The sequence below is a fragment of the Oncorhynchus keta genome, unplaced genomic scaffold, assembly GCF_023373465.1.
Source record: "Oncorhynchus keta strain PuntledgeMale-10-30-2019 unplaced genomic scaffold, Oket_V2 Un_contig_4463_pilon_pilon, whole genome shotgun sequence".
NCBI classification, from domain to species: Eukaryota; Metazoa; Chordata; class Actinopteri; order Salmoniformes; family Salmonidae; genus Oncorhynchus; species Oncorhynchus keta.
In genome coordinates, this window is record NW_026287782.1 from 62,588 (window position 1) to 90,453 (window position 27,866).

General features: G+C 51.1%; 1 protein-coding gene and 2 long non-coding RNA genes across 13 annotated transcripts; 1 reads left to right on the forward strand and 2 right to left on the reverse strand.

Annotated features, from left to right (window-relative positions):
* On the reverse strand, positions 1 to 27,861 carry LOC127924683 (transmembrane protein 243-like). The gene is made up of 5 exons (XM_052509401.1): positions 27,708 to 27,861; positions 22,239 to 22,439; positions 8,424 to 8,474; positions 6,801 to 6,905; positions 1 to 429 (listed from the first exon to the last, which is right to left on the reverse strand). The coding sequence occupies exons 2-5, from the start codon at positions 22,329 to 22,331 to the stop codon at positions 304 to 306; spliced, it is 375 nt and encodes a 124-aa protein (XP_052365361.1). The 5' UTR covers positions 22,332 to 22,439; positions 27,708 to 27,861; the 3' UTR covers positions 1 to 303.
* On the forward strand, positions 15,880 to 17,799 carry LOC127924686 (uncharacterized). Of its 7 annotated transcripts, XR_008118575.1 has the most exons (5): positions 15,880 to 16,284; positions 16,318 to 16,387; positions 16,520 to 16,824; positions 17,120 to 17,317; positions 17,555 to 17,799. It is a non-coding gene; the product is annotated as an uncharacterized LOC127924686 (long non-coding RNA). The 7 variants fall into 7 exon arrangements; XR_008118577.1 differs by lacking the exon at positions 16,318 to 16,387 and having other exon boundaries at positions 16,520 to 17,024; XR_008118579.1 differs by lacking the exon at positions 16,318 to 16,387 and having other exon boundaries at positions 16,520 to 17,005; positions 17,134 to 17,317.
* Positions 19,814 to 21,845, reverse strand: LOC127924684 (uncharacterized). Of its 5 annotated transcripts, XR_008118574.1 has the most exons (4): positions 21,504 to 21,845; positions 21,240 to 21,437; positions 21,174 to 21,206; positions 20,147 to 20,180 (listed from the first exon to the last, which is right to left on the reverse strand). It is a non-coding gene; the product is annotated as an uncharacterized LOC127924684 (long non-coding RNA). The 5 variants fall into 5 exon arrangements; XR_008118572.1 differs by lacking the exon at positions 20,147 to 20,180 and adding an exon at positions 19,814 to 19,842 and having other exon boundaries at positions 21,174 to 21,437; XR_008118571.1 differs by lacking the exon at positions 20,147 to 20,180 and adding an exon at positions 20,052 to 20,085 and having other exon boundaries at positions 21,174 to 21,437.
* Positions 27,862 to 27,866: the final 5 nt, after the last annotated feature.

The window sequence follows — 27,866 nt, forward strand, 5'->3', positions numbered from 1 at the left end:
CAGGATGTGATTATTTATTGCATAAAATACTAAATAAAAAAGCAACAGATGGTCTGAATAATCCTAAAGTGAAGCTGTGCAGAGCTGAGTGGTCAGATGATCTGTGGAATAGAAACAGTCACTTGACTATGATTGGTGGACAGTCACTTGTCTGGAAACTGTCTGTCCTCCTTGTGCCTGTGTGGAATGTGGGCCCACCGGAACTGGTTCTGGGCAGGTCCATCATCTTCCTGGTAGAACTGGTTCCACTAGTCCAGTCAGGGACGGTGTGTGGCAGTAAGGGTGAGTAAGGCATGTCCAGTCTCACGTCCCTCTGCCCACGTCGTGGTAGTACAGGTTAGCACAGAGACACAGCAGCATGATGGAGGCCAGCATGTAGTAGATTAACTTCCTGAACGGATCTAAGTCTCCCTGCCGGTACCAGACAATCTACAGGAGGAAGACGACAGTCAGCCTCAGCCCTGCCGGTACCCGACCCACGTACCCTGCCGGTACCCAACCCCAAGTCCCCCTGCCGGTACCCAACCCCCTGCCGGTACCCAACCCCAAGTCCCCTGCCGGTACCCAACCCCACGTCCCCTGCCGGTACCCAACCCCACGTCCCCCTGCCGGTACCCAACCCCACGTCCCCCTGCCGGTACCCAACCCCAAGTCCCCTGCCGGTACCCAAGTCCCCTGCCGGTACCCAAGTCCCCCTGCCGGTACCCAAGTCCCCCTGCCGGTACCCAAGTCCCTCTGCCGGTACCCAAGTCCCCTGCCGGTACCCAAGTCCCCTGCCGGTACCCAACCCCAAGTCCCCCTGCCGGTACCCAACCCCAAGTCCCCTGCCGGTACCCAACCCCAAGTCCCCTGCCGGTACCCAACCCCAAGTCCCCCTGCCGGTACCCAACCCCAAGTCCCCTGCCGGTACCCAACCCCAAGTCCCCTGCCGGTACCCAACCCCAAGTCCCCCTGCCGGTACCCAACCCCAAGTCCCCCTGCCGGTACCCAACCCCAAGTCCCCCTGCCGGTACCCAACCCCAAGTCCCCTGCCGGTACCCAGCCCCAAGTCCCCTGCCGGTACCCAGCCCCAAGTCCCCTGCCGGTACCCAGCCCCAAGTCCCCTGCCGGTACCCAGCCCCAAGTCCCCTGCCGGTACCCAGCCCCAAGTCCCCTGCCGGTACCCAACCCCACGTCCCCTGCCGGTACCCAACCCCACGTCCCCCTGCCGGTACCCAACCCCAAGTCCCCCTGCCGGTACCCAACCCCAAGTCCCCCTGCCGGTACCCAACCCCAAGTCCCCCTGCCGGTACCCAACCCCAAGTCCCCCTGCCGGTACCCAAGTCCCCCTGCCGGTACCCAAGTCCCCCTGCCGGTACCCAAGTCCCCCTGCCGGTACCCAAGTCCCCTGCCGGTACCCAAGTCCCCTGCCGGTACCCAAGTCCCCTGCCGGTACCCAAGTCCCCCTGCCGGTACCCAAGTCCCCTGCCGGTACCCAAGTCCCCTGCCGGTACCCAAGTCCCCCTGCCGGTACCCAAGTCCCCCTGCCGGTACCCAACCCCAAGTCCCCTGCCGGTACCCAACCCCAAGTCCCCTGCCGGTACCCAAGTCCCCCTGCCGGTACCCAAGTCCCCCTGCCGGTACCCAAGTCCCCTGCCGGTACCCAAGTCCCCCTGCCGGTACCCAAGTCCCCCTGCCGGTACCCAAGTCCCCCCTGCCGGTACCCAAGTCCCCCTGCCGGTACCCAAGTCCCCTGCCGGTACCCAAGTCCCCTGCCGGTACCCAAGTCCCCTGCCGGTACCCAAGTCCCCCTGCCGGTGCCCAACCCCAAGTCCCCCTGCCGGTACCCAACCCCAAGTCCCCTGCCGGTACCCAACCCCAAGTCCCCTGCCGGTACCCAAGTCCCCCTGCCGGTACCCAAGTCCCCCTGCCGGTACCCAAGTCCCCTGCCGGTACCCAAGCCTAACCCCAAGCCCTCCTGCCGGTACCCAACCCCAAGTCCCCTGCCGGTACCCAAACCTAACCCCAAGTCCCCTGCCGGTACCCAACCCCAAGTACCCCTGCCGGTACCCAACCCCAAGTCCCCCTGCCGATACCCAAGCCTAACCCCAAGTCCTCCTGCCGGTACCCAACCCTAAGTCCCCTGCCGGTACCCAAACCTAACCCCAAGTCCCCTGCCGGTACCTAACCCCAAGTCCCCCTGCCGGTACCTAACCCCAAGTCCCCTGCCGGTACCCAACCCCAAGTCCCTCTGCCGGTACCCAACCCCAAGTCCCCCTGCCGGTACCCAACCCCAAGTCCCCTGCCGGTACCCAACCCAAAGTCCCCTGCCGGTACCCAACCCAAAGTCCCCTGCCGGTACCCAACCCCAAGTCCCTCTGCCAGTACCCAACCCCAAGTCCCCTGCCGGTACCCAAGTCCCCTGCCGGTACCCAACCCCAAGTCCCCTTGCCGGTACCCAACCCCAAGTACCCCTGCCGGTACCCAACCCCAAGTCCCCTTGCCGGTACCCAACCCCAAGTCCCCTTGCCGGTACCCAAGTCCCCCTGCCGGTACCCAACCCCAAGTCCCCTGCCGGTACCCAACCCAAAGTCCCCTGCCGGTACCCAACCCCAAGTCCCTCTGCCGGTACCCAACCCCAAGTCCCCTGCCGGTACCCAAGTCCCCCTGCCGGTACCCAACCCCAAGTCCCCTTGCCGGTACCCAACCCCAAGTACCCCTGCCGGTACCCAACCCCAAGTCCCCTTGCCGGTACCCAACCCCAAGTCCCCTTGCCGGTACCCAAGTCCCCTGCCGGTACCCAACCCCAAGTCCCCCTGCCGGTGCCCAACCCCAAGTCCCCCTGCCGGTACCCAACCCCAAGTCCCCCTGCCGGTACCCAAGTCCCCCTGCCGGTACCCAACCCCAAGTCCCCTGCCGGTACCCAAGCCCCCTGCCGGTACCCAACCCCAAGTCCCCCTGCCGGTACCCAAACCTAACCCCAAGTCCCCCTGCCGGTAGCCAACCCCAAGTCCCCTGCCGGTAGCCAACCCCAAGTCCCCTGCCGGTAGCCAACCCCAAGTCCCCTGCCGGTAGCCAACCCCAAGTCCCTGCCGGTAGCCAACCCCAAGTCCCCTGCCGGTAGCCAACCCCAAGTCCCCTGCCGGTAGCCAACCCCAAGTCCCCTGCCGGTACCCAACCCCACCACCTCCTGCCGGTAGCCAACCCCAAGTCCCCCTGCCGGTACCCAAGCCTAACCCCAAGTCCCCTGCCGGTACCCAAACCTAACCCCAAGTCCCCCTGCCGGTACCCAACCCTAACCCCAAGTCCCCCTGCCGGTACCCAACCCCAAGTCCCCTGCCGGTACCCAACCCCAAGTCCCCCTGCCGGTACCCAAGTCCCCCTGCCGGTACCCAAGTCCCCTGCCGGTACCCAAGTCCCCTGCCGGTACCCAAGTCCCCTGCCGGTACCCAAGTCCCCTGCCGGTACCCAAGTCCCCCTGCCGGTACCCAACTCCCCTGCCGGTACCCAACTCCCCCTGCCGGTACCCAACCCCAACTCCCCTTGCCGGTACCCAACCCCAAGTCCCCCTGCCGGTACCCAACCCCAACTCCCCTTGCCGGTACCCAAACCTAACCCCAAGTCCCCTGCCGGTACCCAACCCCAAGTCCCCTGCCGGTACCCAAACCTAACCCCAAGTCCCCTACCGGTACCCAACCCCAAGTCCCCTGCCGGTACCCCAACCCCAAGTCCCCTGCCGGTACCCCAACCCCAAGTCCCCTGCCGGTACCCCAACCCCAAGTCCCCCTGCCGGTACCCCAACCCCACGTCCCCTGCCGGTACCCCAACCCCACGTCCCCCTGCCGGTACCCAACCCCACGTCCCCCTGCCGGTAGCCAACCCCAAGTCCCCTGCCGGTAGCCAACCCCAAGTCCCCCTGCCGGTACCCAAGCCTAACCCCAAGTCCTCCTGCCGGTACCCAACCCCAAGTCCCCCTGCCGGTACCCAACCCCAAGTCCCCCTGCCGGTACCCAACCCCAAGTCCCCTGCCGGTACCCAAGTCCCCTGCCGGTACCCAAGTCCCCCTGCCGGTACCCAAGTCCCCTGCCGGTACCCAAGTCCCCCTGCCGGTACCCAAGTCCCCCTGCCGGTACCCAAGTCCCCCCAAGTCCCTGGTACCCAACCCCCTGCCGGTACCCAACCCCCCTGCCGGTACCCAACCCCAACTCCCCTTGCCGGTACCCAAACCTAACCCCAAGTCCCCTTGCCGGTACCCAAACCTAACCCCAAGTCCCCCTACCGGTACCCAACCCCAAGTCCCCCTGCCGGTACCCAACCCCAAGTCCCCTGCCGGTACCCCAACCCCAAGTCCCCCTGCCGGTACCCCAACCCCAAGTCCCCCTGCCGGTACCCCAACCCCAAGTCCCCTGCCGGTACCCAACCCTAACCCCAAGTCCCCTGCCGGTACCAACCCAACCCCAAGTCCCCCTGCCGGTACCCAACCCCAAGTCCCCTGCCGGTACCCAAGTCCCCTGCCGGTACCCAAGTCCCCTGCCGGTACCCAAGTCCCCTGCCGGTACCCAAGTCCCCCTGCCGGTACCCAAGTCCCCCTGCCGGTACCCAAGTCCCCCTGCCGGTACCCAAGTACCCAACCCCTGCCGGTACCCAACTCCCCTGCCGGTACCCAACTCCCCTGCCGGTACCCAACCCCAACTCCCCTTGCCGGTACCCAACCCCAAGTCCCCCTGCCGGTACCCAACCCCAACTCCCCTTGCCGGTACCCAAACCTAACCCCAAGTCCCCTGCCGGTACCCAACCCCAAGTCCCCTGCCGGTACCCAAACCTAACCCCAAGTCCCCTACCGGTACCCAACCCCAAGTCCCCTACCGGTACCCAACCCCAAGTCCCCCTGCCGGTACCCAACCCCAAGTCCCCTGCCGGTACCCCAACCCCAAGTCCCCTGCCGGTACCCCAACCCCAAGTCCCCTGCCGGTACCCCAACCCCACGTCCCCCTGCCGGTACCCCAACCCCACGTCCCCTGCCGGTACCCAACCCCACGTCCCCCTGCCGGTAGCCAACCCCAAGTCCCCTGCCGGTACCCAAGCCAACCCCAAGTCCCCTGCCGGTACCCAACCCCAAGTCCTCCTGCCGGTACCCAACCCCAAGTCCCCTGCCGGTACCCAACCCCAAGTCCCCCTGCCGGTACCCAACCCCAAGTCCCCTGCCGGTACCCAAGTCCCCTGCCGGTACCCAAGTCCCCTGCCGGTACCCAAGTCCCCTGCCGGTACCCAAGTCCCCCTGCCGGTACCCAGCCCCCTGCCGGTACCCAACCCCCTGCCGGTACCCAACCCCAACTCCCCTTGCCGGTACCCAAACCTAACCCCAAGTCCCCTTGCCGGTACCCAAACCTAACCCCAAGTCCCCCTGCCGGTACCCAACCCCAAGTCCCCTGCCGGTACCCAAACCTAACCCCAAGTCCCCCTACCGGTACCCAACCCCAAGTCCCCTGCCGGTACCCAACCCCAAGTCCCCCTGCCGGTACCCCAACCCACGTCCCCCTGCCGGTACCCCAACCCCACGTCCCCCTGCCGGTACCCCAACCCCACGTCCCCTGCCGGTACCCAACCCCACGTCCCCCTGCCGGTACCCAACCCCACGTCCCCCTGCCGGTAGCCAACCCCAAGTCCCCTGCCGGTAGCCAACCCCAAGTCCCCCTGCCGGTAGCCAACCCCAAGTCCCCCTGCCGGTAGCCAACCCCAAGTCCCCTGCCGGTAGCCAACCCCTAAGTCCCCTGCCGGTAGCCAACCCCAAGTCCCCCTGCCGGTAGCCAACCCCAACTCCCCTTGCCGGTACCCAAACCTAACCCCAAGTCCCCTTGCCGGTACCCAAACCTAACCCCAAGTCCCCTGCCGGTACCCAACCCCAAGTCCCCTGCCGGTACCCAAACCTAACCCCAAGTCCCCCTACCGGTACCCAACCCCAAGTCCCCTGCCGGTACCCAACCCCAAGTACCCTGCCGGTGCCCAACCCCAAGTACCCCAATCCCCTCCCCTGCCGGTACCCCAACCCCACGCCCCCTGCCGGTACCCCAACCCCCGTCCCCCTGCCGGTACCCCAACCCCACGTCCCCCTGCCGGTACCCCAACCCCACGTCCCCTGCCGGTACCCCAACCCCACGTCCCCCGGTAGCCATTGACCCCGAGTTCCCCTGCCGGTAGCCAACCCCACGTCCCCTGCCGGTAGCCCCAATCCCCTGCCCCCAACCCCCTGCCGCCAACCCCAACCCCTGCCGGAGGGCCCAACCCCCTGCCGGTACCCAACCCCCTGCCGGTACCCAACCCCCTGCCGGTACCCAGCCCCCCCTGCCGGTACCCAGTCCCCCTGCCGGTACCCAACCCCCTGCCGGGGCCCAGTCACCCCCCTGCCCCAAGTCCCCTGCCGGTACCCAACCCCACGTCCCCCTGCCGGTACCCAACCCCACGTCCCCCTGCCGGTACCCAACCCCACGTCCCCTGCCGGTGCCCAACCCCACGTCCCCCTGCCGGTACCCAAACCCCACGTCCCCTGCCGGTACCCAAACCCCCGTCCCCCTGCCGGTACCAAACCCCCGTCCCCCTGCCGGTACCCAACCCCAAGTCCCCCTGCCGGTACCCAACCCCACGTCCCCCTGCCGGTACCCAACCCCACGTCCCCTGCCGGTACCCAACCCCCGTCCCCCTGCCGGTACCCAACCCCACGTCCCCCTGCCGGTACCCAACCCCATGTCCCCTGCCGTTACCAGAAGATCTACAGGAGGGAGATATTTATCCTCTTCAGACCCAAGAAAGCAGTGTGTACTCACCAGCACCATGGCCGAGCCGCAGGTCAGCAGGATACAGAAAGCCAAGAAGACGTTGAGTGGCCAGGGAGGCAACGAGGGGAACAGGAATGAACTGATCACTGTTACCTAGGGAACACAATCACCACCTAACTGATCCAATTGAAACAACAAGACAAAAGGCCCCTCAAATCAGTGGGTGATCTGGTAAGTGGGTGATCTGGTCCGCATGAAATTACCAGGACCAGCAGAGACACACCTCTCACAGTATGGAACTACCAGGACCAGCAGAGACACACCTCTCACAGTATGGAACTACCAGGACCAGCAGAGACACACCTCTCACAGTATGGAACTACCAGGACCAGCAGAGACACACCTCTCACAGTATGGAACTACCAGGACCAGCAGAGACACACCTCTCACAGTATGGAACTACCAGGACCAGCAGAGACACACCTCTCACAGTATGGAACTACCAGGACCAGCACACACTGTGGAGAACCTGAAACAATCACATCCTCACCCCTCATTGGAGGACCTGAAATATTTCAAGTATGAATTCACTCCACCCTTCAGAAGGCCACAGATCACCCTTCAGAAGGCCACAGATCACCCTTCAGAAGGCCACAGATCACCCTTCAGAAGGCCACAGATCACCCTTCAGAAGGCCACAGATCACCCTTCAGAAGGCCACAGATCAACCCATCTTTCCCAGTACCATTTCCTCTCCCAATTCCTTTTTTTTTACTAGGCAAGTTAAGAACAAATCCCTTTTTATTTTTTAAGCCTTTTTTCTTCCCAATTTCCTGATATCTAATTGGTAGTTACAGTCTTGTCTCATCGCTGCAACTTCTGTATGGACTCGGGAGAGGCGAAGGTCGAGAGCCATGCGTCCTCCGAAACACAACCCAACCAAGCCGCACTGCTTCTTGACACAACATCCAACCCGGAAGCCTGCAACACCAATGTGTCGAAGGAAACACCATACACCTGACGACCTGGTCAGGGTGCACTGCACCCGGCCCGCCACAGGAGTCGCTAATGCGCGATGAGACAAGGATATCCCTCCCGGCCAACGCTGGGCCAATTGTGCATCGCCCCATGGACCTCCCCGGGTCATGGCCAGCTGCGACAGAGCCTGGGCTCGAACCCAGAATCTCTGGTGGCACAGCGAGCACTGCGATGCAGAGCCTTAGACCACTGAGACAGAGCCTGGGCTCGAACCCAGAATCTCTGGTGGCACAGCGAGCACTGCGATGCAGTGCCTTTGACCACTGCACCACCCGGGAGGAACCAAGAACACATTCTTATTTACAATAACAACCTAGGAACAGTAGCACAGCGCTCTAACCACTAGGCTAGTGTAGTCATTCATGTTTAACAGTATTACTGTACAGACTCACTCTCAACTTGTGACTTGTTAAGCACATTTTTACTCCTGAACTTATTTAGGCCATAACAAAGTGGTTGAAAACGTACAAAACATTCCAGCTTCTCATTTTTTATTAAAATGTGTAAAAAATGTCTAAAAACACAATAGCATTATGGGGTATTGTGTGTAGGTCAGTGACACAAAATGTTGAATGTAAATCCATTTTAAATTCAGGCTGTAACAACATGTGGAGACAGTCCAGGGGTACTTACTACAACGAGCAGGGATGTCAGTCCTCCGACCACCAGGTTGATGGCTCTGTCCTACAAGGGAAAGAGGACATTACATGAGACAAGCCAATAACACACTGTGGCGGTCATGACATTTTGTCAGCCACTAAGTCATGAAAAAGACTGCTGGTCTCACGGTAACTGACCATTTAATTAACATAAACATGTTTAGCATCTCCAGGCCTCCACACATACAAGCCGCTGATTGGAACATCTACATTTTGAAAAGTCTAATAAATATATTTTTAATAAACACCGTCACAATAAATCCATTATTGATTTTAGACAGGTTAAAAGAAACACGATGAAGAAAATGTATTTCAGAAGGACAGAATATGAGTTGGTCTACTATATGTTATCAGGGTCCGTCATAGGCTGTAGGCTTGTTCATTGAGATATGCTTATAAGTCCCCCATCATTGTTTTACATATGATTTTATAGTAGGAAGAATATAATTTAGCTGAATAACATAGAAAATGATATTTTCCCATTCCGGAGCAGATCCCATGCCCCCAGATCCCATGAGTTATTTGAAACAGATCCCATGCCCCAGATTGAGTTATTTGAAACAGATCCCATGCCCCAGATTGAGTTATTTGAAACAGATCCCATGCCCCAGATTGAGTTATTTGAAACAGATCCCATGCCCCAGATTGAGTTATTTGAAACAGATCCCATGCCCCAGATTGAGTTATTTGAAACAGATCCCATGCCCCAGATTGAGTTATTTGAAACAGATCCCATGCCCCAGATTGAGTTATTTGAAACAGATCCCATGCCCCAGATTGAGTTATTTGAAACAGATCCCATGCCCCAGATTGAGTTATTTGAAACAGATCCCATGCCCCAGATTGAGTTATTTGAAACAGATCCCATGCCCCAGATTGAGTTATTTGAAACAGATCCCATGCCCCAGATTGAGTTATTTGAAACAGATCCCATGCCCCAGATTGAGTTATTTGAAACAGATCCCATGCCCCAGATTGAGTTATTTGAAACAGATCCCATGCCCCAGATTGAGTTATTTGAAACAGATCCCATGCCCCAGATTGAGTTATTTGAAACAGATCCCATGCCCCAGATTGAGTTATTTGAAACAGATCCCATGCCCCAGATTGAGTTATTTGAAACAGATCCCATGCCCCAGATTGAGTTATTTGAGATCCATGCCCCAGATTGAGTTATGAAACAGATCCCATGCCCCAGATTGAGTTATTTGAAACAGATCCCATGCCCCAGATTGAGTTATTTGAAACAGATCCCATGCCCCAGATTGAGTTATTTGAAACAGATCCCATGCCCCAGATTGAGTTATTTGAAACAGATCCCATGCCCCAGATTGAAACAGATTGCCCCAGATTTTATTTGAAACAGATCCCATGCCCCAGATTGAGTTATTTGAAACAGATCCCATGCCCCAGATTGAGTTATTTGAAACAGATCCCATGCCCCAGATTGAGTTATTTGAAACAGATCCCATGCCCCAGATTGAGTTATTTGAAACAGATCCCATGCCCCAGATTGAGTTATTTGAAACAGATCCCATGCCCCAGATTGAGTTATTTGAAACAGATCCCATGCCCCAGATTGAGTTATTTGAAACAGATCCCATGCCCCAGATTGAGTTATTTGAAACAGATCCCATGCCCCAGATTGAGTTATTTGAAACAGATCCCATGCCCCAGATTGAGTTATTTGAAACAGATCCCATGCCCCAGATTGAGTTATTTGAAACAGATCCCATGCCCCAGATTGAGTTATTTGAAACAGATCCCATGCCCCAGATTGAGTTATTTGAAACAGAACAGTTATGAAACCCATGCCCCAGATTGAGTTATTTGAAACAGATCCCATGCCCCAGATTGAGTTATTTGAAACAGATCCCATGCCCCAGATTGAGTTATTTGAAACAGATCCCATGCCCCAGATTGAGTTATTTGAAACAGATCCCATGCCCCAGATTGAGTTATTTGAAACAGATCCCATGCCCCAGATTGAGTTATTTGAAACAGATCCCATGCCCCAGATTGAGTTATTTGAAACAGATCCCATGCCCCAGATTGAGTTATTTGAAACAGATCCCATGCCCCAGATTGAGTTATTTGAAACAGATCCCATGCCCCAGATTGAGTTATTTGAAACAGATCCCATGCCCCAGATTGAGTTATTTGAAACAGATCCCATGCCCCAGATTGAGTTATTTGAAACAGATCCCATGCCCCAGATTGAGTTATTTGAAACAGATCCCATGCCCCAGATTGAGTTATTTGAAACAGATCCCATGCCCCAGATTGAGTTATTTGAAACAGATCCCATGCCCCAGATTGAGTTATTTGAAACAGATCCCATGCCCCAGATTGAGTTATTTGAAACAGATCCCATGCCCCAGATTGAGTTATTTGAAACAGATCCCATGCCCCAGATTGAGTTATTTGAAACAGATCCCATGCCCCAGATTGAGTTATTTGAAACAGATCCCATGCCCCAGATTGAGTTATTTGAAACAGATCCCATGCCCCAGATTGAGTTATTTGAAACAGATCCCATGCCCCAGATTGAGTTATTTGAAACAGATCCCATGCCCCAGATTGAGTTATTTGAAACAGTTATTTGAAACAGATCCCATGCCCCAGATTGAGTTATTTGAAACAGATCCCATGCCCCAGATTGAGTTATTTGAAACAGATCCCATGCCCCAGATTGAGTTATTTGAAACAGATCCCATGCCCCAGATTGAGTTATTTGAAACAGATCCCATGCCCCAGATTGAGTTATTTGAAACAGATCCCATGCCCCAGATTGAGTTATTTGAAACAGATCCCATGCCCCAGATTGAGTTATTTGAAACAGATCCCATGCCCCAGATTGAGTTATTTGAAACAGATCCCATGCCCCAGATTGAGTTATTTGAAACAGATCCCATGCCCCAGATTGAGTTATTTGAAACAGATCCCATGCCCCAGATTGAGTTATTTGAAACAGATCCCATGCCCCAGATTGAGTTATTTGAAACAGATCCCATGCCCCAGATTGAGTTATTTGAAACAGATCCCATGCCCCAGATTGAGTTATTTGAAACAGATCCCATGCCCCAGATTGAGTTATTTGAAACAGATCCCATGCCCCAGATTGAGTTATTTGAAACAGATCCCATGCCCCAGATTGAGTTATTTGAAACAGATCCCATGCCCCAGATTGAGTTATTTGAAACAGATCCCATGCCCCAGATTGAGTTATTTGAAACAGATCCCATGCCCCAGATTGAGTTATTTGAAACAGATGCCCCCATGAAACAGCCCCAGATTGAGTTATTTGAAACAGATCCCATGCCCCAGATTGAGTTATTTGAAACAGATCCCATGCCCCAGATTGAGTTATTTGAAACAGATCCCATGCCCCAGATTGAGTTATTTGAAACAGATCCCATGCCCCAGATTGAGTTATTTGAAACAGATCCCATGCCCCAGATTGAGTTATTTGAAACAGATCCCATGCCCCAGATTGAGTTATTTGAAACAGATCCCATGCCCCAGATTGAGTTATTTGAAACAGATCCCATGCCCCAGATTGAGTTATTTGAAACAGATCCCATGCCCCAGATTGAGTTATTTGAAACAGATCCCATGCCCCAGATTGAGTTATTTGAAACAGATCCCATGCCCCAGATTGAGTTATTTGAAACAGATCCCATGCCCCAGATTGAGTTATTTGAAACAGATCCCATGCCCCAGATTGAGTTATTTGAAACAGATCCCATGCCCCAGATTGAGTTATTTGAAACAGATCCCATGCCCCAGATTGAGTTATTTGAAACAGATCCCATGCCCCAGATTGAGTTATTTGAAACAGATCCCATGCCCCAGTTATTGAGTTAGTTTTGAAACAGATCCCATGCCCCAGATTGAGTTATTTGAAACAGATCCCATGCCCCAGATTGAGTTATTTGAAACAGATCCCATGCCCCAGATTGAGTTATTTGAAACAGATCCCATGCCCCAGATTGAGTTATTTGAAACAGATCCCATGCCCCAGATTGAGTTATTTGAAACAGATCCCATGCCCCAGATTGAGTTATTTGAAACAGAACAGATCCCATGCCCCAGATTGAGTTATTTGAAACAGATCCCATGCCCCAGATTGAGTTATTTGAAACAGATCCCATGCCCCAGATTGAGTTATTTGAAACAGATCCCATGCCCCAGATTGAGTTATTTGAAACAGATCCCATGCCCCAGATTGAGTTATTTGAAACAGATCCCATGCCCCAGATTGAGTTATTTGAAACAGATCCCATGCCCCAGATTGAGTTATTTGAAACAGATCCCATGCCCCAGATTGAGTTATTTGAAACAGATCCCATGCCCCAGATTGAGTTATTTGAAACAGATCCCATGCCCCAGATTGAGTTATTTGAAACAGATCCCATGCCCCAGATTGAGTTATTTGAAACAGATCCCATGCCCCAGATTGAGTTATTTGAAACAGATCCCATGCCCCAGATTGAGTTATTTGAAACAGATCCCATGCCCCAGATTGAGTTATTTGAAACAGATCCCATGCCCCAGATTGAGTTATTTGAAACAGATCCCATGCCCCAGATTGAGTTATTTGAAACAGATCCCATGCCCCAGATTGAGTTATTTGAAACAGATCCCATGCCCCAGATTGAGTTATTTGAAACAGATCCCATGCCCCAGATTGAGTTATTTGAAACAGATCCCATGCCCCAGATTGAGTTATTTGAAACAGATCCCATGCCCCAGATTGAGTTATTTGAAACAGATCCCATGCCCCAGATTGAGTTATTTGAAACAGATCCCATGCCCCAGATTGAGTTATTTGAAACAGATCCCATGCCCCAGATTGAGTTATTTGAAACAGATCCCATGCCCCAGATTGAGTTATTTGAAACAGATCCCATGCCCCAGATTGAGTTATTTGAAACAGATCCCATGCCCCAGATTGAGTTATTTGAAACAGATCCCATGCCCCAGATTGAGTTATTTGAAACAGATCCCATGCCCCAGATTGAGTTATTTGAAACAGATCCCATGCCCCAGATTGAGTTATTTGAAACAGATCCCATGCCCCAGATTGAGTTATTTGAAACAGATCCCATGCCCCAGATTGAGTTATTTGAAACAGATCCCATGCCCCAGATTGAGTTATTTGAAACAGATCCCATGCCCCAGATTGAGTTATTTGAAACAGATCCCATGCCCCAGATTGAGTTATTTGAAACAGATCCCATGCCCCAGATTGAGTTATTTGAAACAGATCCCATGCCCCAGATTGAGTTATTTGAAACAGATCCCATGCCCCAGATTGAGTTATTTGAAACAGATCCCATGCCCCAGATTGAGTTATTTGAAACAGATCCCATGCCCCAGATTGAGTTATTTGAAACAGATCCCATGCCCCAGATTGAGTTATTTGAAACAGATCCCATGCCCCAGATTGCGTTATTTGAAACAGATCCCATGCCCCAGATTGAGTTATTTGAAACAGATCCCATGCCCCAGATTGAGTTATTTGAAACAGATCCCATGCCCTAGATTGCGTTATTTGAAACAGATCCCATGCCCCAGATTGAGTTATTTGAAACAGATCCCATGCCCCAGATTGAGTTATTTGAAACAGATCCCATGCCCCAGATTGAGTTATTTGACACAGATTGAGTTATTTGAAACAGATCCCATGCCCCAGATTGAGTTATTTGAAACAGATCCCATGCCCCAGATTGAGTTATTTGAAACAGATCCCATGCCCCAGATTGAGTTATTTGAAACAGATCCCATGCCCCAGATTGAGTTATTTGAAACAGATCCCATGCCCTAGATTGAGTTATTTGAAACAGATCCCATGCCCCAGATTGAGTTATTTGAAACAGATCCCATGCCCCAGATTGAGTTATTTGAAACAGATCCCATGCCCCAGATTGAGTTATTTGAAACAGATCCCATGCCCCAGATTGAGTTATTTTTTTTTCTACCTTTATTTAACCAGGTAGGCCAGTTGAAAAAAGTTCTCATTTACAACTGCAACCTGGCCAAGATAAAGCAAAGCAGTGCGACATAAACACAGAGTTACACATGGAATAAACGTACAGTCCATAACACAATAGGAACAAAAATCTATATACAGTGTTTGCAAATGAGGTAAGATTAGGGAGGTAAGGCAATAAATAGGCCGTTAGTGGCGAAGTAATTACAATACAGCAATTAAACACTGGAGTGATAGATGTGCAGAGGATGAATGTGCAAGTAGAGATACTGGGGTGCAAAGGAGTAAAAAAATACATTAATACAGTATGGGGATGAGGTAGTTGGATGGGCTATTTACAGATGGGCTGTGTACAGGTGCAGTGATCTGTGAGCTGCTCTGACAGCCGATGCTTAAAGCTAGTGAGGGAGATATGAGTCTCCAACTTCAGTGATTTTTTTTGCAATTCGTTCCAGTCATTGGCAGCAAAGAACTGGAAGAAAAGGCGGCCAAAGGAGGAATTGTCTTTGGGGGTTACCAGTGAAATATTCCTGCTGGAGCGTGTGCTACGGGTGGGTGCTGCTATGGTGACCAGTGAGCTGAGATAAGGCGGGGCTTTACCTAGCAGAGACTTATAGATTACCTGCAGCCAGTGGGTTTGGCGAGGAATATGAAGCGAGGGCCAGCCAACGAGAGCATGCAGGTTGCAGTGGTGGGTAGTATATTGGGCTTTGGTGACAAAACGGATGGCACTGTGATAGACTACTCAGCAAATTGGATGTAGAGTGTTGGAGGCTATTTTATCGAAGAAGTCAAAAATCGGTAGGATGGTCAGTTTTACGAGGGTGTGTTTGGCAGCATGAATGAAGGATGCTTTATTGCGAAATAGGAGGCCGATTCTAGATTTAATTTTGTATTGGAGATGCTTAATGTGAGTCTGGAAGGAGAGTTTACAGTCTAACCAGACACCTAGGTATTTATAGTTGTCCACATATTCTAAGTCAGAACCGTCCAGAGTAGTGATGCTGGGCAGGTGTGGTCAGCGATCGGTTGAAGAGCATGCATTTAGTTTTACTTGCATTTAAGAGCAGTTGGAGGCCACGGAAGGAGAGTTGTCTGGCATTGAAGCTCGTCTGGAGGTTAGTTAACGGTGTCCAAAGAAGGGCCAGAAGGACACAAAATGGTGTCACCAGCAGCAAGAGCGACATCATTAATGTATACAGAGAAAAGAGTCGGCCCGAGAATTGAACCCTGTGGCACCCCCATAGAGACTGCCAGAGGTCCAGACAACAGGTCCTCTGATTTGACACTTCTTCTTCTGAGAAGTAGTTGGTGAACCAGGCGAGGCAGTCATTTGAGAAACCAAGGCTGTTGAGTCTGCCGATAAGAATGTGGTGATTGATGGTCCCTCCTGATTCTGATACCCCAGACAACAGGTCCAGAGTTATACCCTAGGTTCAGAGTTATTTGGAACAGGTCCTATACCCTAGGTTCAGAGTTATTTGGAACAGGTCCTATACCCTAGGTTCAGAGTTATTTGGAACAGGTCCTATACCCTAGGTTCAGAGTTATTTGGAACAGGTCCTATACCCTAGGTTCAGAGTTATTTGGAACAGGTCCTATACCCTAGGTTCAGAGTTATTTGGAACAGGTCCTATACCCTAGGTTCAGAGTTATTTGGAACAGGTCCTATACCCTAGGTTCAGAGTTATTTGGAACAGGTCCTATACCCTAGGTTCAGAGTTATTTGGAACAGGTCCTATACCCTAGGTTCAGAGTTATTTGGAACAGGTCCTATACCCTAGGTTCAGAGTTATTTGGAACAGGTCCTATACCCTAGGTTCAGAGTTATTTGGAACAGGTCCTATACCCTAGGTTCAGTTATTTGAAACAGGTCCTATACCCTAGGTTCAGAGTTATTTGGAACAGGTCCTATACCCTAGGTTCAGAGTTATTTGGAACAGGTCCTATACCCTAGGTTCAGTTATTTGAAACAGGTCCTATACCCTAGGTTCAGTTATTTGAAACAGGTCCTATACCCTAGGTTCAGTTATTTGAAACAGGTCCTATACCCTAGGTTCAGTTATTTGAAACAGGTCCTATACCCTAGGTTCAGAGTTATTTGGAACAGGTCCTATACCCTAGGTTCAGAGTTATTTGGAACAGGTCCTATACCCTAGGTTCAGAGTTATTTGGAACAGGTCCTATACCCTAGGTTCAGAGTTATTTGGAACAGGTCCTATACCCTAGGTTCAGTTATTTGAAACAGGTCCTATACCCTAGGTTCAGTTATTTGAAACAGGTCCTATACCCTAGGTTCAGTTATTTGAAACAGGTCCTATGCCCTAGGTTCAGTTATTTGAAACAGGTCCTATGCCCTAGGTTCAGTTATTTGAAACAGGTCCTATACCCTAGGTTCAGTTATTTGAAACAGGTCCTATACCCTAGGTTCAGTTATTTGGAACAGGTCCTATACCCTAGGTTCAGAGTTATTTGGAACAGGTCCTATACCCTAGGTTCAGTTATTTGAAACAGGTCCTATACCCTAGGTTCAGTTATTTGAAACAGGTCCTATACCCTAGGTTCAGTTATTTGAAACAGGTCCTATACCCTAGGTTGTTATTTGAAACAGGTCATATACCCTAGGTTCAGTTATTTGAAACAGGTCCTATACCCTAGGTTGTTATTTGAAACAGGTCCTATGCCCTAGGTTCAGTTATTTGAAACAGGTCCTATGCCCTAGGTTCAGTTATTTGAAACAGGTCCTATGCCCTAGGTTCAGTTATTTGAAACAGGTCCTATACCCTAGGTTCAGTTATTTGAAACAGGTCCTATACCCTAGGTTCAGTTATTTGGAACAGGTCCTATACCCTAGGTTCAGTTATTTGGAACAGGTCCTATACCCTAGGTTCAGAGTTATTTGGAACAGGTCCTATACCCTAGGTTCAGTTATTTGGAACAGGTCCTATACCCTAGGTTCAGAGTTATTTGAAACAGGTCCTATACCTAGGTTCAGTTATTTGAAACAGGTCCTATACCCTAGGTTCAGAGTTATTTGGAACAGGTCCTATACCCTAGGTTCAGTTATTTGGAACAGGTCCTATACCCCTAGGTTCAGTTATTTGAAACAGGTCCTATACCCTAGGTTCAGTTATTTGAAACAGGTCCTATACCCTAGGTTCAGTTATTTGAAACAGGTCCTATACCCTAGGTTCAGTTATTTGAAACAGGTCCTATACCCTAGGTTCAGTTATTTGGAACAGGTCCTATACCCTAGGTTCAGTTATTTGAAACAGGTCCTATACCCTAGGTTCAGTTATTTGAAACAGGTCCTATACCCTAGGTTCAGTTATTTGAAACAGGTCCTATACCCTAGGTTCAGTTATTTGAAACAGGTCCTATGCCCTAGGTTCAGAGTTATTTGGCAACTGTAGTTTTTGAATGATACAAACCTTAGAATGAGTTAGAAAAACACCACATATGGGCTGGTTGATTACTAGGCTGTTGATAATTTGAGAACATTGAAAAGGTCCCCTCTGTTCCTTGCCTGAGGCTAACAGGTCCGGTTCTCTCATCACCTGATCATATTGCCACCCATCTGACTATTCAGCAATTTCATCTGTTCTTTACTAATACAGTGCATTTGGAAAGTATTCTATACCCCTCAGGTTCACATTGTTATTTGGAACATTCAATTAGGTTACAGCCACCCTTATTCTACAGGTTTTGATTCAATAGGTTCAGTTATTTGGCAACAATCCACAGCCAACACCCTATTTGACAAGGCATGAAACAGGTTTAGATATACACTTGTCCTACAATAACAAAATTTGAAATATAACCTTGACATTAGTATTCAGACCCTTTACCCAGGTTACTTATTTGAAGCACCAGGTCCAATTACAGGTTCAGAGTCTTTTGGGTCTTGACGCCACAAGGTTGGCACACCTGTATTTGGAGGAGTTTCTCCTAGGTTCTTCTCTGCAGATCCTCTCAAGATCTGTCAGGTTATGGGGAGCAGGTCCTATGCAGGTTCAGCTATTTTCTGGTCTCTCCAGAGATGTTCAAGTTATCGGGTTCAAGTCCAGGCTCCTGGGCCAGTCATGGACATTGAGACTTGTTCAGTTATTTGAAACAGGTCCTATCGCCCTAGGTTCTGAGTTATTTGGAGCAGGTCCTATTCCCTAGGTACTCCATTCATTATTTGAAACAGGTCCTCATACCCTAGGTCCCCACAGCATGATGCTGAAACACCTCCATGCTTCCTAGGTTCAGAGTTATTTGGTGACAGGCTTCCTCCAGACGTAGCTTCAGTTAGGCCAACAGAGTCCATACCCTAGGTTCATCAAACCAGAGTCCTTGTTTCTCATGGTTCTGAGTATTTAGGTGCCTTTGCCAACTCCAGGCGGGCTGAAACAGGTGCCTTTACCCTAGGTTCAGTTATTTGACCAACCTCCTATAGGCCCATTGGTGGAGTTATTTGAAAAGGTTTCCAGTTGAAGTTTTTGTCCACAGAGGAACTCTAGGTCCTAGTGACCATAGGTTCAGTTATTTGAAACAGGTCCTCTGACCCTAGGTTCAGTTAGTTTGAAACAGGTCCAGCCCTAGGAAGAGTTATTTGGAACAGGTCCTATACTTCTAGGTTCCAGTTTTTGGAATGATGGAGGCCACTGTGTTCCTGGAGAATAGACTGTTGGTTCAGTTATTTGCAGAAAGGTCCTATACCCTAGGTTCAGTTATTTGACCACAATCCTATACCCTACGGTTCAATTCCTTCAACCTTATAGGTTCAGTTATTTGCTCAGGACATGCCCTAGGTTCAGTTATTTGAAACAGGTCCTAGACCCTAGGTTCAGAGTTATTTGGCAACTGTAGTTTTGAAGTTACAAACCTTAGAATGACATCTGAAAAACAGTTTAACATCATGGGCTGCTTGATGTGACTGGGCTGTTGATAATTTGAGAACATTGCAGAGAAATCATTATTTTTTTCCTTTTTTGAGGGGGTGGGGGCTCATATCAACTGATCCTATTGAATCTGAGCTATTCAGCAATTTCATCTGTTCTTTACTAATCATGCATTTGGAAAGTATTCAGACCCCTCAATTGTTTCCACTTTGGTTACAGCATCCACAATTGATTCAATAGTTTTTCACTGGTTCAACCACTGTTGAACATCATCACAGTGAGGTGAGTTGTAAAAAGCATGATACTGTTGTGATTTTAATGGTTAGAGGGACATGGAGCCCTATGATGACAAAGCATGAAACAGGTTTAGATATACACTTGCTACAATAACAACATTTGAAATATAACATTGATGGTTAGTAGGGACAGAGCCATTAGGACTCAGACTTGGTTAGAAGGACTTTGGAGCCATTACAGCCTCGATGGTTAGAGGGACATGGAGCCATTAGGACCTGATGGTTAGAGGGACATGGAGCCATTTCTCCCGATGGTTAGAGGGACATGGATCCATTAGGATCTGATGGTTGGATGGGGAGCCATTCGGGACAGCCGATGGTTAGAGGGACATGGAGCCACAGAGGGACAAGCCATTAGGACCCGATGGTTAGAGGGACATGGAGCCATTAGGACTTGATGGTTGGACATGGAGCCAGTCTGAGGACCTGATGGTTAGAGGGACATGGAGCCATTAGGACCTGATGGTTAGGGGACATGGAGCCATTAGGACCTGATGGTTGGGGACAGGAGCCTCCAGGACCTGATGGTTAGAGGGACATGGAGCCATTAGGACCTTGGTTAGAGGGACATGGAGCCATTTGGACCTGATGGTTATGGTGCCATTTTGATGGTTAGAGGGCATGTCATGGACCTGATGGTTATAGGACCTGATGGTTATAGGGACATGGAGCCATTAGGACCTGATGGTTAGAGGACATGGAGCCATTGACCTGATGGTTAGAAGGTTCATGGAGCCACAGAGGACCTGATGGTTGTCAGGACCTGATGGTTATTGGGACATGGAGCCATTAGGACCTGATGGTTAGAGGGACATGGAGCCATTGGGACTTTGATGGTTAGGGGGACATGGAGCCATTAAGAATGATGGTTAGAGGGACATGGAGCCATTAGGACCTCATGGTTGCAGGGACATGGAGCCATTGGGACCTGATCCCCAGATCTGGGACATGGAGCCACAACCTCTGGTTAGGGACATGGAGCCATTCAGGACCTGATGGTTGGGTTTTGCTCTGGACAGGGACATGGAGCCATTGGGACCTCCCAGATCATGAATAGGACATGTTGGTTAGTAGGGACATGGAGCCATTATGGACCTGAAATGGTTAAGGGACATGGAGCCATTATGACCTGATGGTACAACAGGACCTTATTTTATTAGGGACATGGGGCCATATACAGGCCTATGAATGAGCTGTCAGATGGACTATGGAGTGACCTGATGGTTAATCATGGACCATTAGAAAGCACTGATTTCATTGTGTTGGGTTTGGACATGGAGCCACAAGGACCTGATGGTTAGGGGGACATGGTTCAACCTGCTGTTGACCTGATGGTTCAGGGGGACATTGATCATCACAGTGATGGTTGAGTTGGACATGGAGCCATGATACCTGATGGTTAGAGTGACATGGAGCCATTAGGATGTCAGAGTGGTTGGGGACATGGAGCCATTAGGACCTGATGGTTAGGGGACATGGAGCCATTAGGACCTGATGGTTAGAGGGACATGGAGCCATTAGGACCCGATGGTTGGAGCCATTAGGACCTGATGGTTAGAGGGACATGGAGCCATTAGGACCTGATGGTTAGGGGGACATGGAGCCATTAGGACCTGATGGTTAGAGGGACATGGAGCCATTAGGACCTGATGGTTAGAGGGACATGGAGCCATTAGGACCTGATGGTTAGAGGGACATGGAGCCATTAGGACCTGATGGTTAGAGGGACATGGAGCCATTAGGACCCGATGGTTAGAGGGACATGGAGCCATTAGGACCCGATGGTTAGAGGGACATGGAGCCATTAGGACCTGATGGTTAGAGGGACATGGAGCCATTAGGACCCGATGGTTACAGGGACATGGAGCCATTAGGACCCGATGGTTAGAGGGACATGGAGCCATTAGGACCCGATGGTTAGAGGGACATGGAGCCATTAGGACCCGATGGTTAGAGGGACATGGAGCCATTAGGACCCGATGGTTAGAGGGACATGGAGCCATTAGGACCCGATGGTTAGAGGGACATGGAGCCATTAGGACCCGATGGTTAGAGGGACATGGAGCCATTAGGACCCGATGGTTAGAGGGACATGGAGCCATTAGGACCCGATGGTTAGAGGGACATGGAGCCATTAGGACCCGATGGTTAGGGGGACATGGATCCATTAGGACCCGATGGTTAGAGGGACATGGAGCCATTAGGACCCGATGGTTAGAGGGACATGGATCCTGATGGTTAGAGGGACATGGAGCCATTAGGACCCGATGGTTAGAGGGACATGGAGCCATTAGGACCTGATGGTCAGGGGGACATGGAGCCATTAGGACCTGATGGTTAGAGGGACATGGAGCCATTAGGACCCGATGGTTAGAGGGACATGGAGCCATTAGGACCCGATGGTTAGGGGGACATGGAGCCATTAGGACCTGATGGTTGTTAGTGAGTTAGGTACTACCAACGCATGTCCAGAGTGCAGAAGAGGAGACTCAAGACTGTGGGTGTGGCGGTAATATGGTCCCCGCAACAGCCGTACACACACACACACACACACACACACACACACACACACACACACACACACACACACACACACACACACACACACGTACCCGAGCAGAGGTTTCTCCAAACAGCAGTCTGTTGTCAAGGCCGCTGGTGCCATATGTTCTGGTGGTGAAGTCATTGGTAGTGAAGTCATCCATGGCTCAGCAGCTCCACCCCATGGACACACAGAGGAACTGCATGCTAGTGGCTCCACAGGGGCAGGCCTTACCGGACAGGAAGCAGGGCCAGCCAACCAGATGCCTGACCTGAAGGGTGGGAGGAATAGGAGAGGGAAGTTAACAGCCTGTCCCTCACCCCATAAAGGGACTGGCTAAAACACCCCTTCCCCTACTTCCCTTTCTGATTCCCCCTATTCCTTTACCTCCTCTCTCTCCTTGATCCCCCTCTCATCTAGCCCCCAGCCCAATCCCAAATCCCCCTAGACGTTGTGTCATGTTTCTTCTCTATCCCAGCTCCACCCTAGCTCCAGTCCAGCTCTACCTAGCTCAATAAAGCTCTACCTAGCCCAGCCCAGCTCTAGCCCAGCTCTACCCTAGCTCCAGTCCAGCTCTATCCCAGCCCAGCTCTACCCTAGCTCTACCCCAGCTCTGCCTAGCTCTAGCCCAGCTCTATTCTAGCTCAGCTCTATCCCACCCTAGCTCTACCTAGCTCTAGCCCAGCTCTACCCTAGCTCTCTCAGCTCAGCCCTACTCTAGCTCTACCCTAGCTCTGGCCCTACCCTAGCTCTACCCCTAGCCCAGCAGTATGTTACTGCACGGTGCAGAAGACCATTCTAGGCCAGCTCTACCTAAGCCCTAGCCCAGCTCTACCCTAGCTCTGGCCCTATCCCAGCCCTACCTAGCTCTAGCCTAAGCCCTAGCCCAGCTCTTCCCTATCCCAGCCCTACCCTAGCTCTAGCTCTAGCTCTATCCCAGCCCTAGCCCAGCTCTAGCCTAAGCCCTAGCCCTTCCCTAGCTCTAGCCCTATCCCAGCCCTAGCCCAGCAGTATGTTACTGCACGGTGCAGAAGACCATTCTAGGCCAGAGAGCAGAGACTGTTTCCTGTTGCAACAACATTCTGGGTGAAAAGGCAGAATTCCTGAGGCAGCTTTGTGCTCCAAACCCACAAGAAACAAGAGGTCCATTATGACATGGGAACTAGCTGCTACTCTCTAGCCTCCAGCTCCATCCCAGCCTGGGCTACATAACACATCATAACCTAAGAGCTGCTGCATGGGATCATGTGAACAGCTACACTGAAAACAACAGCAATCCCCCAACCGGAGTCTAAATGGCCTTGCTAGTTAAACATTTTATATATATATATATTTTTTTACCTTTATTTAACTAGGCAAGTCAGTTAAATATTTTCTTTGACCGGGGAACAGTGGGTTAACTGCCTTGTTCAGGGGCAGAATGACAGATACCTGCCTCCCCAACCTGCTGGGCTACCTGCCGCCCCAAATCAAATCAAATTTTATTTTTCACATACACATGGTTAGCAGATGTTAATACGAATGTAGCGAAATGCTTGTGCTTCTAGTTCTGACAATGCAGTAGTAACTAGAGGTCGACCGATTAATCGGAATGGCCGATTAATCAGGGCCGATTTCAAGTTTTCATAACAATCGGAAATCGGTATTTTTGGGCGCCGATTTGCTGATTTAATTTAAAAAATATATATCTTTATTTAACCAGGCAAGTCAGTTAAGAACACATTCTTATTTTCACTGACGGCCTAGGAACGGTGGGTTAACTGCCTCGTTCAGGGGCAGAGCGACAGATTTTTACCTTGTCAGCTCGGGATCCAATCTTGCAACCTTACATTTAACTAGTCCAACACAATAACGACCTGCCTCTCTCTCGTTGCACTCCACAAGGAGCCTGCCTGTTACGCGGATGCAGTAAGCCATCCACCTCTGGCCTGCTCGCCTCCCTACCACTGAGGAAGTACAGTTCCCGCTCAGCCCAGTCAAAACTGTTCGCTGCTCTGGCCCCCAATGGTGGAACAAACTCCTCACGACGCCAGGACAGCGGAGTCAATCACCACCTTCCGGAGACACCTGAAACCCCACCTCTTCAAGGAATACCTAGGATAGGGTAAGTAATCCTTCTCACCCCCCTAAAAAGATTTAGATGCACTATTGTAAAGTGGCTGTTCCACTGGATGTCTTAAGATGTATGCACCAATTTGTAAGTCGCTCTGGATAAGAGCGTCTGCTAAATGACTTAAATGTAAATGTAAGCCAAGGTAAGTTGCTCTGCATGGGTAACGCTGCTTAAGAGTGGCTGTTGTCGTTGTGTTGCTGGTTCGAGCCCAGGGAGGAGCGAGAAAGGGACGGAAGCTATACTGTTACACTGGCAATACTAAAGTGCCTACAAGACATCCAATAATCAAAGGTTAATGAAATTCAAATGGTATAGAGGGAAATAGTCCTATAATTCCTATAATAACTACAAATAAAACTTTACAACCTAAAACTCTTACCTGGGGATATTGAAGACTCATGTTAAAAGGAACCAACAGCTTTCGTATGTTCTCATGTTCTGAGTGTAACGGATGTGAAACTGCTAGCTAGTCAGCGGTGGTGCGCGCTAAATAGAGTTTCAATCGGTGACGTCACTTGCTCTGAAACCTTGAAGTAGTGGTTCCGGGCCGCGGCTTTTGTGGAGCGATGGGTAACGATGCTTCATGGGTGACTGTTGATGTGTGCAGAGGGTCCTGGTTCGCCCCGGGTATGGGCGAGGACGGTCTAAAGTTATACTGTTACATGAGCAAGGAACTGAAACGTTAGCTTTCTTACATAGCACATATTGCAGGTTTTTACTTCTCCAACACTTTGTTTTTGCATTATTTAAACCAAATTGAACACGTTTCATTATTTACTTGAGGCTAAATAGATTTTATTGATGTATTATATTAAGTTAAAATACGTGTTCATTCAGTGGGAAACCAACCGGTGGTAGGACATACAGGAGTTTCAACCGTCAGAGGAAACCAACCGGGCTAGGACATACAGGAAACCAACCGGGCTAGGACATACAGGAAACCAACCGGGCTAGGACATACGGGAAACCAACCGGGCTGGGACATACAGGAAACCAACCGGGCTAGGACATACAGGAAACCAACCGGGCTAGGACATACAGGAAACCAACCGAGCTAGGACATACAGGAAACCAACCGGGCTAGGACATACAGGAAACCAACCGGCTAGGACATACGGGAAACCAACCGGGCTAGGACATACGAGGAAACCAATTTTATTGGCTAGGACATACGGGAAACCAACCTGGCTAGGACATACTGGGAAACCAACCGGGCTAGGACATACTGGAAACCAACCGGGCTAGGACATACTGGAAACCAACCGGGCTAGGACATACGGAAACCAACCGGGCTAGGACATACGGAAACCAACCGGGCTAGGACATACGGGAAACCAACCGGGCTAGGACATACGGAAACCAACCGGGCTAGGACATACGGGGAAACCAACCGGGCTAGGACATACGGGAAACCAACCGGGCTAGGACATACGGGAAACCAACCGGGCTAGGACATACGGAAACCAACCGGGCTAGGACATACGGGAAACCAACCGGGCTAGGACATACGGGAAACCAACCGGGCTAGGACATACGGAAACCAACCGGGCTAGGACATACAGGAAACCAACCGGGCTAGGACATACAGGAAACCAACCGGGCTAGGACATACAGGAAACCAGCCGGGCTAGGACATACAGGAAACCAACCGGGCTAGGACTTACTGGAAACCAACCGGGCTAGGACATACAGGAAACCAACCGGGCTAGGACATACGGGAAACCAACCGGGCTGGGACATACGGGAAACCAACCGGGCTAGGACATACGGGAAACCAACCGGGCTAGGACATACAGGAAACCAACCGGGCTAGGACATACAGGAAACCAACCGGGCTAGGACATACAGGAAACCAACCGGGCTAGGACATACTGGAAACCAACCGGGCTAGGACATACGGGAAACCAACCGGGCTAGGACATACGGGAAACCAACCGGGCTAGGACATACGGAAACCAACCGGGCTAGGACATACGGGAAACCAACCGGGCTAGGACATACGGGAAACCAACCGGGCTAGGACATACGGGAAACCAGCCGGGCTAGGACATACAGGAAACCAACCGGGCTAGGACACAGGAAACCAACCGGGCTAGGACATACAGGAAACCAACCGGGCTAGGACATACAGGAAACCAACCGGGCTAGGACATACGGGAAACCAACCGGGCTAGGACATACGGGAAACCAACCGGGCTAGGACATACGGGAAACCAACCGGGCTAGGACATACGGGAAACCAACCGGGCTAGGACATACTGAAACCAACCGGGCTAGGACATACGGAAACCAACCGGGCTAGGACATACGGGAAACCAACCGGGCTAGGACATACGGGAAACCAACCGGGCTAGGACATACGGGAAACCGGGAAACCACCGGGCTAGGACATACAGGAAACCAACCGGGCTAGGACATACAGGAAACCAACCGGGCTAGGACATACAGGAAACCAACCGGGCTAGGACATACTGGAAACCAACCGGGCTAGGACATACGGGAAACCAACCGGGCTAGGACATACGGGAAACCAACCGGGCTAGGACATACGGTAAACCAACCGGGCTAGGACATACTGGAAACCAACCGGGCTAGGACATACAGGAAACCAACCGGGCTAGGACATACAGGAAACCAACCGGGCTAGGACATACATGGGAAACCAACCGGGCTAGGACATACGGAAAACCAACCGGGCTAGGACATACGGGGAAACCAACCAGGCTAGGACATACAGGAAACCAACCGGGCTAGGACATACAGGAAACCAACCGGGCTAGGACATACTGGAAACCAACCGGGCTAGGACATACTGGAAACCAACCGGGCTAGGACATACTGGAAACCAACCGGGCTAGGACATACGGGAAACCAACCGGGCTAGGACATACGGGAAACCAACCGGGCTAGGACATACAGGAAACCAACCGGGCTAGGACATACTGGAAACCAACCGGGCTAGGACACGGGAAACCAACCGGGCTAGGACATACAGGAAACCAACCGGGCTAGGACATACAGGAAACCAACCGGGCTAGGACATACAGGAAACCAACCGGGCTAGGACATACAGGAAACCAACCGGGCTAGGACATACAGGAAACCAACCGGGCTAGCTAAATCACTTGTAAAAAGTCGGCTAACAGCTGGTAGTCGTTAGGCTTGCTAGCTAGTTTAGCTGTGTTGGGCGCTGACCTCGCAGATCTTAATTTAACATTCATTTTAAACACTCATCAAAGTTCACAAAACATATCTACGAGTTTAATATTAGACGGCTAGCTAGTTAGCCTGCTGGTTATCTAACGGCAGTTTGTTACTGATAGCATGTCCGCTAACAATAACACTACTAGGACGGCTCCAATCAGCTGCTCAAAACACCCATTTCAAAGGTTGAACCAAACGTCTACTTTGTTTCAATGTACTTACGTGTCAGAGCATAATAAGAGGTTGTGTTTCAGATGAATATGTGTCAACTACTTGTCACTTATCCAGTGTCTCCAAAACTTCCAGGAGCAAAATGATTCTGATCGGCTCAACCAGAAATTACAGCCGGGCAGCTTAAAGGGAACGTGACAGTACTCTTAA